Source organism: Thermobia domestica, chromosome 9 (genome assembly GCF_964235325.1).
Source record: "Thermobia domestica chromosome 9, izTheDome1.hap1.1, whole genome shotgun sequence".
In the NCBI taxonomy this organism is placed as follows: Eukaryota; Metazoa; Arthropoda; class Insecta; order Zygentoma; family Lepismatidae; genus Thermobia; species Thermobia domestica.
This window is the reverse complement of record NC_137462.1, coordinates 135473885-135489303: the sequence shown is the minus strand read 5'-3', so window position 1 is coordinate 135489303 and position 15419 is coordinate 135473885. Positions and strand designations below refer to the sequence as shown.

At 37.8% G+C, this 15419-nt stretch overlaps 1 protein-coding gene across 1 annotated transcript in view; it reads right to left on the bottom strand.

Moving 5' to 3' along the window:
• LOC145661030 (ornithine decarboxylase-like) overlaps positions 1-15419 on the bottom strand; it is a 65474-nt gene that overhangs the window by 720 nt on the left and 49335 nt on the right. Inside the window, exons 6-7 of the mRNA XM_081726467.1 lie at positions 8583-8825; positions 4393-4601 (exon numbers count right to left, since the gene is read on the bottom strand). Of these exons, the coding sequence (XP_081582593.1) occupies positions 4393-4601; positions 8583-8825 (452 nt within the window). The remainder of the gene's footprint in view (positions 1-4392; positions 4602-8582; positions 8826-15419) is intronic.

Sequence of the window (15419 nt, the reverse complement as noted above, 5' to 3'; positions counted from 1 at the left end):
AATTTAACTCTTTTGTTTTCAACATTAATAACTTTCTTTAATTTCCAAAATTGTTATTAAAATTAGCTAAAATAGAGTTAGTATTATACTCGAAAAAATATGAATGAATACAATTCCGTTAATCGTATTTTAAATAGCAAAAAGAGCCATACATTAAAAATTTAATTCATCATATATTTTATGATCTTGTTAGAAATTACATCCTTTTTTTTTTTCTTTCAACATAGTATGTAACATTTTTCCATAGCTTTCTAATCCAAAACTTCCAATTTTATATTTCTTTATTTAATCTAGTGTTTATCTATTTAATAAAATATTAATACGCGTATTGAGATTAGAAAATTACTTAGAGTTCACCCAACATAGAGAATAGGCTCAATTCAGAAGCAGTTTCGGCACAGTAGATTATATTTGATTCTAGTACTTGGGTGCAAACTGGCACAACCACGAAATTGAAATTTTCCAGGAATGAAAATAGAAATATAATATCTCATGAATATTTTATATTTCTGTTACGTTGAAAATAAAACACATAACCAGGTAGTTTATGATTTTATAATTTACTTTTTTTAATTTTTTTTAAAATTTATCCATCTACCAACTATAAAAGTGAATGAAAGCAATAGTCTATTCTTTTATTGTTTGGACTTGGGTCACTTGGCATCCAAGCAATGCAATTAATAAGGAAATTGATAGAAAGGTCAAACGAATATTAATTACTTTTATACGAGGCGTGTAGGAAAAGTGAGTACCGTTGAGGGGCAGGTGACCAACTTGTCCAAACCGTAATCAAAGAAACATCCCGGAGTAAAGACAACCATGACACCACAGCGTTTTTTGCGTTGTCGTCCCTTTCAAAGCGCTTAACGCGGAGATTGCACTCTAGGGGCAGAAACAAGTGTTAGTCAGATGGTGCCAAATCAGGGCTGTACGGCGGGTAGTCAAACTGCTCCCAATCAAACAGTCGGATTACCGTTTGAGTGGAAAGAGTAGTATGAGGACGAGCATTGTCATGGAGCAACACAACTCCTTTACTGATTACACATTGCGACAATGAAAATTACCGCAAAACAAACACCTATTATTCCTATGAAATTCAGTGCCCTGATAACGATAGTGAAAACTGTTTGTCCCTATCAGGTATTCTTTTCTGAAAACGCAAGTTTATCAGCGTAAACTGTACGCTTTTTGTGCTTTGCACGGCGCTTATCAGCCCGGTGAGAATAAAATATGCGTTCAAAGTATAGTAGGGTGTTTGTTAGTGACATTGCGTGGAGAGAGGAGCGGGAGAGGGAAATGGTAGATACCAGATAGTCACTTGGTAAAGGGTGGTGGAATTGCAGTGATTTGTGTCTGTCAGATGCTGGTATATACCTGTAGTGTGTCGTCAATGTGGATGCGTGTTTTTGTTAATTCACCAAACAGTTTCTGTTATTTGTGTGGTGAGTTCACTACAAAGTCCCAACGACATCCCATTTCCCCGCTTGTCGAAAAGTCGTACGAGTTGTATTTTGAGTCAAAGGTAGATGAAGGTAAGTGCTGGGCACCACAGAACTGTTGCCAACGTTGCTCTCACTACTTATGAGGCTGGTTGCATGGAACCCACCCATCCATGCCATTTGCTGTACACAGTTGTGGAGGGAACCGAAAGATCACATAACAGATTGTTTAACAAAAGTAAAATGAATTACATGTAAATCAAACCAAAGAGATTCATATCCAAATCTAGAATCAGCAATGCGCCCAGTTCCGCATTGTGATTCTCTTCCAGTTTCGAAACCACCAGCGACATGGACACTTGAAGATCAAACAGACGATAGTAGTGAAGAGCAAACAGATCACGAAGGTCCTGACTTCATGCCACCTACATCACAGTCCCAATTGCACCCACTATCACACGCAGAATTGAGCGATCTTGTGAGAGATTTAAATCTTTCAAACAGGCAAGCATTATTACTTGGTTCTCGTCTTCAAGAAAAAAACTTGTTACAACCAAACACTAAGATATCATTCCGTAAACGACAGCTTGGTCTTGCCACCTTTCTTGCAATGAACGACAATCTGGTATACTGTAAAGACACAAATGGGTTAATTGCAGAATTTGGAATAATTCACAATCCAGACGAATGGCGCCTATTCATTGATTCCTGAAACTAGTCACAAAACTGTGCTCTTGTATAACGGAAACGAGAAACCTTCGATGCCAGTTGTCCATTAAATTCAGTTAAAAGAAACCTACGATAACATAAGACTACTTCTAAACTATATTTGCTATTCGAATTATAAATGGAAAATCTGTGGTGATCTGAAAATTCTGTGGCTTGTGCTGGAAATGCAGACTGGTTACACAAAATATTGCTGTTCTTTTGTGTCAATGGAACAGAAGAATAAGGAAAGGCCATTACATAGTTAAACACTGGCGTGGTAGAGAAAGTTTCAATCCTGGTGAAAAAAAATGTGGTGCATGAACCCCTTGTTGACAAAGACAATGTTGTTACCGCCGTTACATTTCAAATTGAGCTTCATGAAGAATTTTGTGAAATCAATGGACAAAGATGGCAAAGGTTTTCAATTTCTAATGTCCAAATTTCCTGCAATTAGTGCAGAAAAAAATAAAGAAGGTATTTTCATTGGGTCACAGATTCATGAACTGATGAAAGACAGTACCTTTCAAGACTTCCTGACAAATACTGAGAAGGCAGCTTGTCTTGCCTTCAAAGATGTGTGTAAAAACTTCTGGATAATTCCAGGTCTGAAGACTATAGAGAACTGACAGAACACATGGTAGATTGTTACAAATCTATGGGGTGCAACATGTCCCTCAAAATACATTTCCTACATTCGTACTTGGAATTTTCCCAAGGAGATGTGAGCCATGAACATGGTGAGCGATTTCACCAAGATATCTGTGCCAAGATATCTGGAAAGACGATGTAAGGGAAGATGGTCACCAAACCTTTTGGCAGATTACTGCTGGACTCTCCTACAAGAAGTTTCACCATCCACCCACAAACGGAAAGTTTCCAGGAAAAGTTGCTAGCTTGTAAGTACATTTCACGATGTTTCGTAGATTTCGTATTCGATCTTTCTTAATATTTGTAACAGCAAATGAATTGTGGTACATCATCTGTACTTTATCCATCTATATGTTTCTTCTTTACTGCAACCGTGTCTTTTTCACGTGTCGGAAACGTTGCTACTTTGTCTTTTTATGAATTACAATGTAACGCTTACTGTGTGGAGTATAGTCTAAATGGTATATGTGACATATCTTATCCAAGAAAATTGGTACCTCAAGGAACATTTCTGATTTCATTTTCGTAATCAGCGTATGTGAATTAGCAAAGAACACTTTCTTTTATCTCCCGGCAAGACACAAAGTTTCAATTTGTTGCACTGTGTTTTTTCTCTACTTTTGTTTTGGTTTCAGCGCCAAAATGTTCACAAAGTCTGACAGTATTGTTCCGCATTGATGGTTTCACTCTTGGTACGAAGTCAACCAGCAAAACCCCTTTCCTGTTTCAAAACACTGTCCACGGTTTCAATCTCGCCAAATTTTGAGCATTTACTTAGAGGATGAGCCCGAACCCGAAAGAAATGGTTATTTACCCATAAGAATGTTAATATGTTTAAGATTTGTAAATAAAAATCTGCGTACGGTTGCCGCAACAACACTGAGGCGTTCATGAAGAGAACTAACGCTACTCCCTTAAAAGTCTCATAGGAACGCCCTCACGAAAGAATCAGCATGAAGATGCTAGAGAAGAGTGAAAATGCACCAAACTACCGTATCAGTCGACAAAACATATGGTCCCGAAATAAAAATAAACAACTATAAGAAAAACGAAAAACTAGAAAATATAAAAAATAAACTAAAATTCAACACGTATGAACTAAAAGCAAGAACAAAGGAAGTGGTGCTATTTTTTTAAAAAAGTTTTCTAATCTTTTTCTGGGGGGCTTTCGTATGAAAAATCGCACAAAACATTTGACTTACACAGAATTTAAGACAGAATAGTGGACGTCAACCTCAAACGAAGAAAACTGTTCACTGACCATCTTCTTCCAAAACTCCCATCACTATTCACGAATCGAGAGTGGTGTTCGCAGCTGAGAAGACATGAAAGAAGATGAAGATAAAAAGGATGTCAAGGGAATAATAAATGAATCCTTCCTCTCAGTTCCACTCCACTTCTGACAATGACAAATAGAAATGAACAAAGTTTTAATAGGTCTATTGTTGTATGTGGAAGTAATCGGCATTACTAACGAAAAATATCAAGGTTATATATATATATATTTTTTTTAAAAAAAGTAGAAACTGAAAAAGTGAATGCTGTTTTAATATTGTAGATATTATGAAGTTACTTAAGATTGTACATTAGAACTTACGCAGTACTTTCAGAAATTATATTATATATTTTAGGCTTTGAGAATCCGTTAAAGGTTGATGAAGCCACAAAACTGTATGCTCCCATATTTTTGAAGAGAAGCCAATCACTGACACCGAGCTTTTGAAGCAGAATATTTTCCGCTACCTTGTCGGCAGAATCACATGTCGGGCCCCATAGAGTTGACCTAAACACATTTCCACTGGCAGGCTGTGAATCCGAGTAAGAATTAATTAGTTTTTGCTATTGATATCATCACAATAAGAATAAAATATTATAGTAAACAACAAGTATATAAATAATATGATGAACATTTACACATCACAAACAATATTGTAGTTTAGTAATAATAAGAAAATTACAAGCCAGTCATATAAAGAATAAAAACAAAAGTGTTGACGACTGTATATATATCATTCAGACGGTCCACCGAAGAGACTGTTATAATTCTCTGCATCTCTGCATCTCTGCATTTCGTAAGAAATATATTTCTTACGAAAGAAACATAATCTTTCTTTAGTACCATTAAGAGAATCTAACATATATATTTCTCTTCTAGCTTTTAAAGAGATAATAAACACATGGTCTAACCGAGACACGACGCTGTAATTACGTATCTAGAGAATGATCAATATAAATATGACTTTCCTTATATTCGTTATTGTTCGTTTCCGAAACTTTTTTTTTTTTTTTTTTGCCGAAAACGCAAATTTGTAACAGTAGCCAATGCAAAATGTAATCTATGTTTTTGTGTTTTTGCATTCACGCAGATGTTGCTACTGTAGTTCAATGTTTAGAAGAAATTGTTTTTGTTTGCTTGAAATTTTTGTTACAGTAACTGATGAAAACCATAACTGCTCTAAAATACACAAATTATGAACTATTCATATTCAAACACAAATATTCATTTTCAAGATTTTATATTCCATGATTAGAGTTGAGAGTTGAATGGGCTAATACAAATAATACAAATAATGCATGCATACAAATAATGGTCATAATATGGATAGATTTCAATCATGATTATTATGATTTATTATATCCACAATGGCCGAATACCAATAGAAGATTGTTTTAAGCAGTCATGTTCTATGTCACTTCGATAGTAGGATGATAAATGTTCCTGTTTTAATAAAACTGATTTTCACCTTTCATTAGAATATCTTTTGTATTGACATTTAACAAGCAGAAACACAAGCAGTACAATGCACAAAAGTAAAAGTCAATATTTTTTGTTGTTGAATTGTTGAAGTCAAGATTGGGATTTTTTGGGACTTAATAACTGATTCAAATATTTAAGAATATGAAACTATTGCTGTACCTCATCGAATATTATGTGAGCTTCTTGTCTAGTAACGTTCGTAAAATTTCTCCTTATTTATCATATTACTAGAAACATCACAAAATAGATATGGTTACTTGTAAAGGTGTAAAAACAAAGCATATTTATTAAGATTGGAATATATACATTTCATACATTTCCCTCTTAATAATAATGGTTAATTGACCGTTTACCAAGTATTCAGTTGTTTGTAATAAATATGTTTTAATGGAGGAGGTTATTTCACATTATGTAATTCATTTTTCACATTTTTTGAAAACAAAATAAACCTTAAATTAGAAGGCAAAAATAAAAAAAAATATACTGTATTCTACACGAGTAAAGCTATTCCTTAATTGCATCTATTCATAGCATCAGTTTCTACTACACAATCATGATGCCACCTGTCGTGGGCATGTTTGGGGAACACTGTCAAAATTGCCTCACTATCGAAAACAAAGATAGTTACAGGTCAATAGTGTGATACCATTTCTACATTTTTGAGGCGCCATGCCAGCTGAAATTCATCGACAGTTGCAGTATGTGTATGGAAATGCACTGATGTTCCTTAGAAAGGTGTGTAAGTGATGCAAATCATTTAAATAAAAAGAATTGATGTATGTGACAACATTTCACCCAAAGCGCCCATCAACATCGTCAGGAGTGAATGTTGTTGAATGAGGAACTGATCAAAGAATGCCGAAAAATCACAATGCGGAATAAAGCCAAGGAAATAAGTATTTCTGTACGAGACGTCGTAGATGTCCATTACGCCACGCATGGAGTATTTGGTTATCAAGGAAATAGATATGTTCAGCGTGGGTGCCGACTTTACTAATCAAAGACCAAACGTCACGAGAATAGGCATGGTTTTAACTATCTGGAGTGATATTATGTGGAGGGGAATGAGTTCCTAAAACGCATCAGCACAGGTGATGAGACAGTAGTTCACTCACGTGGAAACATCCATCATCCTTACCTCCTCCCAAGAAATTAAAGAGCACTGTATCAGCGCAGAATTATGATCACTGCCTTCAGTCGCTATAGAGGTGTACTGTTCATCGACCTTTTTAACATTACGAAACTGTGAATACTAACAGGTGTTGCCACATCCTCACCTTATTACGCAATGCCATTCAGAGGAAATAACAGCAAATATTGTCGAATGATGTCATTATTAACCACAACAAGCCTCATTCTCATGTGGGAAACATCACTAGGTAATGGCTGTGGCATTATGACTGGGAGAGATACTGAACCACAGCCCCTTAGTTGTTACGACCTAGCCCCTTGCGACTTCCATTTTCTTGGGCCCCTGAATTGCCTTCCTGAAGGAACACACTTGAAAATAGAACAGAAAGTGTGTTATGCCGTGGCAACATGGTTCACTGTATTCTTCAGTTTTTTTCCACAATGCAATCTTTCCATTTTTAGGTCAACGGAACATTTATCTTCATCGTCCAACACTAACGATCATGACAATATCCTTGTGAAAGCATTGTTCCCGGAGAGTATTTACGTTATCTTTCAAACGAGTCAAGTATCATATACATTTAAACTTCTTCAAGCGGTGTACACACGGTAATGCTACTTGTTTACATTTTAAACGCTCAAACCCAAAATCAGATGTTTTTATCTGAGGCCAATAACGTTAACTGGTGTATCGAAAAACACGTGGAGTGCGCATAACGTACGTATGCACAATGTCCCCAGTAACAGACCAAGTGTGCATAATATATACGCCCTTGGCGTACATTAACTACAGCAAGATTTCTCATATCCTGTAACAACCAAACTTAACTGTTGCCGTATACAAGATTTTGCCTTTAGATACATATCTACTACATAAAAAATGTATATTTAGAACTACTGTCTCATCTTCCCATTTTCTCTTGCAATTCAAATTTTAATGTAATCGTGTGAACACTTCTCTTAACTTTTGAAGGAGTAACCATAGCAGCACCACGTAAATAAGGAATTTAAAATCTATTTAATTTAATTCAGTATAGCGACCTGCACTGAACTATTTGCAAATGGAGTTTATTGGCACCTAGGTCGGGATGCTTAACGTAAAAAATAAGAACCCAAGTGGTTTGTCTTAGTCAATGAGCCGTTTCTGGACTTATTTGTGTGAAGCCTTCGTTCTGGACTTATTTGTCCGAGACGAATAGGCGAAGCATATAAAAGTGCCACTTTTCTCGCATTGCCAGTTACACAAGAGATGTCATGGTATAATATTTTCGAAAGATAATATATGCATCAATTGATAGCTTATATTAAGTGCACGTTTGAGAGACATTAAGTTCATAAGATGACATGTTTGAAAGTAAATTGTAATCTAGAATAGATTTAATCAACTGGTAAATTATCATTTGGATTTAAACAACTGGAATAGAATAATTTATTTACGATATGTACGGAAATGAAATGAAATCTTTAAGTTTAACGACCCATGATTATACCCGTTGCCTAAAGAAGATGGATGATTAAGGCAAGTTAATGATGAGGGAAGAATTGGTGGAATGATAATGTAGAGGAAACCAGAATAGCCCGAGAAAACTCACGAATACGATGTTGTCCACCAGAAACTTATTTGGCCGTGGATCGAACCAGGGACGTCATGCACCATAGGTAACCCGTCTATTATTGATCCATCATGTTCCCCCTGTGTTTGAAAAATACAAACTCTTAAGTAGTATATTGTGTCTTTTGTACAATGAATTCTTTTTACAGTGTGACATCTATTCATAACAGTGGCACAATACTCCTAACAGTAAGACTCACATCTTTAACAGATAATCCTATTACTTGTAAAGTTATTTTACTGCTCTTAAGCTTAAAGGGTGATATATATAAGAAAGCATAGTTACCTTGAGCGGAATTGGAGATATCTCCCTAGACTCATATAGCAGACCAATGCCATATACTCCTTCGTTAAGGTAGTACATATATGATCTCACACAACTGTCATCCACTACTTCTTTTACGGAAAGTATGTTAGTAGCTAATATAAAAGCAGATATCACAAAGTATCTACCGGGCTCTGCTATGATTTCAACACCACTTTCAATAGGGAAATATTTTTCTAGGGCGTCGTTAATGTTATCAGCATACTAGAAACAGGAAAGAATAAGTAATTAATTTGTGTTTGTTACTTATGAAATATAGATAAAATCTCACTAAAAACTACTTTTAATAAATCACACTAAAACTGATGTGATTTGAACGTGATAGAATAAGGAGAAATCGCATAATTGTCTATCCCATTAGCCAACCATAATAAATTATTATACTGCTGGTCCAAGGGAGGAACAGACTCTCCTCTCACGATATCAGGGGAAACAACCACCAAAGAAACTAGGTTTTCTATATTGATATTTCGTCAAGGAGAGTAAAACGAAGAAGTTAGAAGTGAGTAGATAATGTCTGTTAGGTAACAAAAAACGTTCCTTTAGTCTAGATAGCAATACGGTTGAGGGATGCATTCATCAAAGGGTTATCTCATGTATTATAAAAATTAAATATAAGTTTTCTGGCGCATCTAAATTCAATACAGCTGAATCCTTACAAATGAAATTTGGACACTTGGACAGAGCCGAGTTTTATAATAACATTTTCATTAAAATGTGTGTCCTAAAGAAAGGGGTGGTGGTTAAACATGTACGCTAAAACCAGTCTCTCACAAGCCCATCATTTTATGAACATGAAACTCCATATACAAACTAGGGATGGCCAGAACCGGTTCCTGTTGGAACCGGTTTTCGGGTCTGAACGGATCCGGTTCTAGAAGATCCGGTTCCGGAACCGGTTTTTCGGATCTAGGTCTGGAACCGGTTTTTCGGATCCAGGTCTGGAACCGGTTCTTCAGATCCAGGTCTGGAACCGGTTCTTCGGATCCAGGTCTGGAACCGGTTCTTCGGATTCAGGTCTAGAACCGGATCTTCGGATCCAGGTCTGGAACCGAAACTTAGTGACGATCCCTACGCTAAACCCGAGCTGCTGGAAGGCTATGAACAGTGTGCTAGATGAAATGGTGGAAGCGACAGGCAGGCGGCGGCCGCTGTCTCATTTGGCTAAATAACTGGGTAACTGGCAAACTCAATGGTTAAACAGGCAAACTGGCCAACTCATTTGGCTAAACACCCACTGGTGGACCAAAATAAAAACAAAACAAAAAAAAACACTGGTGGCCCAAATTTTTTTTCTGGGGGCACAAGCGAGTCTGGGCGGGGAGGGCACAAGCGCATGGTCCTCTTTGCAGTGTTTTGAAGGTGAAATTTGTGCCTCCTATACGGGTCTTTCGGGTCTAGGTCTGGAACCGGTTCCTAAGATCCGGTTCTGGAACTGGGTTTTCAGATCCAGATCTGGAACCGGTTCCTAAGATCCGGTTCTGGAACCGGGTTTTCGGATCCAATCTGGAACCGGTTCCTAGGATCCGGTTCTGGAACCGGGTTTCCGGATCCAGGTCTGGAACCGGTTCCTAAGATCCGGTTCTGTAACCGGGTTTTCGGATCCAGGTCCGGAACCGGTTCCAGAATCGGTTCTGAAAACCGGATCTCCGAGAACCGGTTCCGCCAGAACCGGATCTTTGTGGCCATCCCTAATACAAACGCTTTATTAAAGATGGATGGCCACGAGTTTCAGTGCATAACATATTCTACTTCTAAGGAGGAATGGAGGGTGGACAATTGCCATAATATTTTCGACATTGTCTATCTAATCACCATAGGAAACGCTGAATGTTTAAAATCAATTTCGAAAAATAACTACTACTTGGCTAGAGCTGATTTTTATCGTATTACTATAGTGCTCTAACGGAGATTCATAATGGATAGCAAAATTTTGCATCTCACAAGCACCTTAAATTAGACAGAGGTAACTTGATATATTAACTCCTTTTAAATACAACAAGCAGATATTCCGGAGTTTCCGAAAACTTAGCTTCTAGTCGAAATTCTTCTTTTATTCTTTACTTCCCATTTTGAATTTATAAAGTGAAGAAACAATTGAACCATTTCAAATGAATCCATGACCGTATCTAGTAGCACTTTGATAGAGAAACCTACTATAATCCACCATATATTTAATATAATTCGAAGGCAGATAGTAACATTTTTTGTATTTGATGAAAGCGTCTTTGTAATAGTCGTCTTACTTTGGTTTGAGAACCCAACACTCTAATCTCCCCACAACAAACACTGGAGCTGAGAACATTGCTTTATTACTTTATTCAGTTAACCCTGTGTATCCAAACTGACCGCGCACCTCAAAAATGCAGTTGTGTTCTAGACATACATATTATGTATCTAGATACAGTAATTATTCTAATGTAAAATTTTATATAATATGAGATGTTCATTTGTATTCCACATGAATATGTGTTCAAGCAGTTTGTAACCCATACTCTTTATAGGAGAAGCAAATGTTAGCTACAACTGAGTTATCAAGTTGAGACCTTTCTACGTAGAAACGAACATGTTTGTACTTTGTAGAATTACTTTTTGTCCAGGATACTCTGCTGAATAGCTAACATCAAACAAGTCAGTATAAGTTTTACTATGTTGTAACACAAAGTACGAAATGCGCGAAGTAGTCTGGAGTGAGAGATTTCTGTTTCGTTACACAAAGTATCGTACTTAGTTGAATTTTGCTAATGAAATAAATATTTTAATAAGAGGCAACGATATTTAAATCGTTGTAAGTACTATTACTCACTAGATGTGAGCAGACAGAAAATTTTCGTAGATGTTACGAGATGAGACATACACGACTTCCACTAGAACCAGACAAACTTTTGGAGACGGAACAGTTCCAAATCTTTTCACGTGGGCAACACTAATTGTAAATTTGAACATTTATATTTTAGTGTTGCATTTTAAGAGTGTAAACGATTTCCTAAGTGACAAATTGAAAAAACACTCGACAGAAGAGGATACGTGCAGTACAGTTACATCGGATTCTGCATTTAAATGGAGGGCGCGGTGGCTCAGGGGTAGAGCGTTCCCTTCCAGTGCTTGGGGTCCCTGGTTCGATCCCAGCTCGCGCCGTGTGGACTTTGTGGTGAACAAACACAGTGCTCATGCGTTTTCTCGGGGTTCTCCCGTTTCCTCCCACTATATTCATTCCACCATTTCACTAATTTCTCATTATCACCGACTCCTTTAGCCTAACCAGCATAATCGTGGGACGTTAAACTTAAAGATTTCATTTAATTTTTTATGTATTTAAATTACTTTTCAATCTCTCTCTCTCTCTCCCCACACACTAGGGAAATGCCAGTAATGAGTTTGTTAAATGAAGAAAGTTTGTGTAATATAAAAGTAATTTGTGACAAATTTTGAGAGGTTAGTAACGTACGTTTTCTTCATTTATAGTGTAATAATATCAATATATCCAATGTCATATAGGATGGAGTTTTTAACAAATGATTGGTTACTATGAAAGATTGTGTATTATGTGTAATATGAGAAAAGTGTGATACATCCTTCAAATAGTATATAGAAGGGTAGGAATTATTTTATTGAAGTAAGGTAATTAATACCAGTACCTGCATGCTATATTCGTACAATATTTTGATATTATTTTCTCACGTGGGTAAGGTGAATCACAAGGAAAATATGTTCCAGAGAAATAATATATGTATTATTTTCTTGAATCATATATTTAAATATAATTTCCCAAGATTCCCTCATATGCTATAGTAATGTGTTTAGTACTTTAAACATGATTAGTGTAGCATTGCCTTGTTAGACAACTCAAGGTAGGAGCCAGGAACTTCACGAACCTAATAGAGGGACACTCTCAAGCCCAGTCTACTGCAGTTGTATATTGCCGAATCAGATGCTTCATGCAGCAGCAATTGGACTACGGGGATGCGTGAACAGTACGTAATATTGCGGCAGATCAGAGGTTTTATCACTTAGCTTTCATTGCAAAGAGTGTCCAAATGGGACAAACTGTTCTTAATTATTAGAAAAGAATAACGGCTGGACCTATGAAATGCGTTTTTGAGCATAGTTCATACTTGATCAAACTAACCTAAATAATAAGTGCCATTTTGATTCAAATAGGCATTGTAAAAGGGCACGGGGTTACAAATACGTATATCCTTGAAATATTTTTTCATATATATGTTCTTCTCGTTCGAAGAACAGTCATTCAACTAGTTTATTATAATTTTCAATTTAAATTGTACTTAACTTATCATGACAAGCTTTAGATTAAATACTTATTAGATACCTGTTAGATACAGCATGAATTAATTTACGTACCAACTTCCTGTAGTAAAATTCTTACGTTGTACTGATAAAGTAAAATAAAAGCCTTAGTTTAACATCTCACGGTTATGCTATTTAGTTTAAGAGGATATATGATTAACGAAAGTGCATAGTTATCAAAGAATTGTGGGAGCCAGAGGGTAAGAGAAAGACGACCTACTTGTTCAAAGTTGCCGACATTTTACCGAGGCGGCAAGCGGTCGAAAATCGTAAAATAAAATGTCCTTTGCGACTCTTTGCCGACTGTTGCCGACCGTCAGAGTCGGCAAAACAGTAGGAAAGCCCTCTTTCCGACTCTCTGCCGATTCCATATGCCGGCCTCTTATCGACGGCTTCACCGACGCATTTAACGCTCATTTCCGGCTGTTTGCCGACTGCTCGGCAAGGCAACTATTCGTCGCGGTCGAAAATCGGACGCCGGTGTCCTACGCCGGCAATCTGAACGCGGCATCTGGTCGACATGGACAAATTATCCGACTGTAGGCAACAGGATCCTGATGGGGTACGCATATGATGTTACCTATCATAAACTTATACGGCCTGAAACCAATCTGGAATCCCTCACTACAACTGAAGCAGAATAATTCTCCAACATTATAGGGTAGTTATGGGATATTTCGACACGCTAAGAAAAACTGGTAATAATATGCACTGAAAAGTGCAATTTAATGAGAAAAAAGGGCAAAATGTATGCATGAATCCTTCCACGATCTGTAAATCACAAAATGAGTTCATAATATTCATGAGCACACAACTTGTGTACAGAAATATGTATTACTGCAGTTGAAACCAGTTGGAAAAATGAGGGGAATTGGACACTTACAATGGAAGATTTCTCAGATGTTCAAGAGAGAACTGTCATACTCCGCGGAATACGGTCTTAATCACAAGAGCCATACGTGAAACGTATGTCAGACCCATTTTGTACACATTGCTCATGGAACCATTTCTTACACTTCCCTATACATTGTACCCACGACTGGCCATCCATGTCGTCAACGAAAAGGCCATAGCATGTGTCATAATAATTGCTGGTATCCGTTACTGCACTGCAGGTAGAAGCTTGAGAGTTTGTGTTGCTGACGCGACGATTGCTCATCTTCTTTCGAACAATTTCCACATTTGACAACCTTAGTGCCGTTATGTATTCTCTGGATGTTTCAATGTGGGATTCTTGTTTCTTACGTAGCCGACAAACCTGAGGTACAGGAGACAGTTCTTGAAAAAAAGGGGGAACAGGACGTAGATGAGGTGGTTTCTGCTGAAACTTGTTCTGTATTTGTAATGTTTTGAATAGTTGGATAGTGTTACTCTTTCAGGTCATATGCGAACACTTCCTCACCTAAGACACCAGGTTATAAGGGTAGATACCACACTAGTTGAAACTAGAGATGGCCACAAAGTTCCGGTTCCGGCAGAACCGGCTCCGCAAGGAACCGGTTCTCGGAGATCCGGTTTTCAGAACCGGTTCCGGACCTGGATTCGAAAACCCGGTTCCAGAACCGGATCTGAGGGAGCGGTTCCAGACCTGGATCCAAAAACCCGGTTTCAGAACCGGATCTTAGGAACCGGTTCCAGACCTCGATCCGAAAGCCCCCCAATACCCGTAAAGGAGGCACAAAGTTCACCTTCAAAACACTGCAAAGAGGACCATGCGCTTGTGCCCTGCCCGCCCAGACACGCTTGTGCCTCCAGAAAAAAAAATGGTCTACCAGTGGGTGTTTAGACAAATGAGTTGGTCAGTTTGCCTGTTTAGCCAATGAGTTTGCCAGTTACCCAGTTCATTTAGCCAAATGAGACAAGCAGCCGCCGCCTGGGCGCCTGCCTGTTGCTTCCACCATTTCATCTAGTACACTGTCCACAACCTGCCAGCAGCTCAGGTTTAGCGTAGGGATAGTCACAAAGTTTTGGTTACAACGGAACCAGTTCTTGGATATCCGGTTTTCAGAACCGGATCCGAAGAACCGGTTCCAGACATGTATCCGAAGAACCGGTTCCAGTACTGGATCCGAAGAACCGGTTCCAGACCCGAAAACCGGTTCCACCAGGAACCGGTTCTGGCCATCCCTAGTTGAAACCACTTGCAATCGTTTCAACATTTACTAACTTCATCCAAGCAAAACGAAGTAGCGCTCCGACGTTGACTTTCAGGATGCTTTTCCAAGAACTTCTGTCGAAATATCCCCCAATTGTCTTCACGTACAACACATGGCTGCTGCTGTCATTCTGGAGTGGGTTGTCCATTCTCGTACCATTACTGCATTCCCTAGGCATGCTATGTTTCACTCGCAATACCTTTCATGCTACGGGAAACATATCTGTCAGCTAGACCTTAAGTTCGGCTTTATTAATCTTGTAACACGCACCCCTTTACATACAAACGCTGCAACTTGTCTTAGTTTTAAACCCCTAACTCCTCACAATTCGACA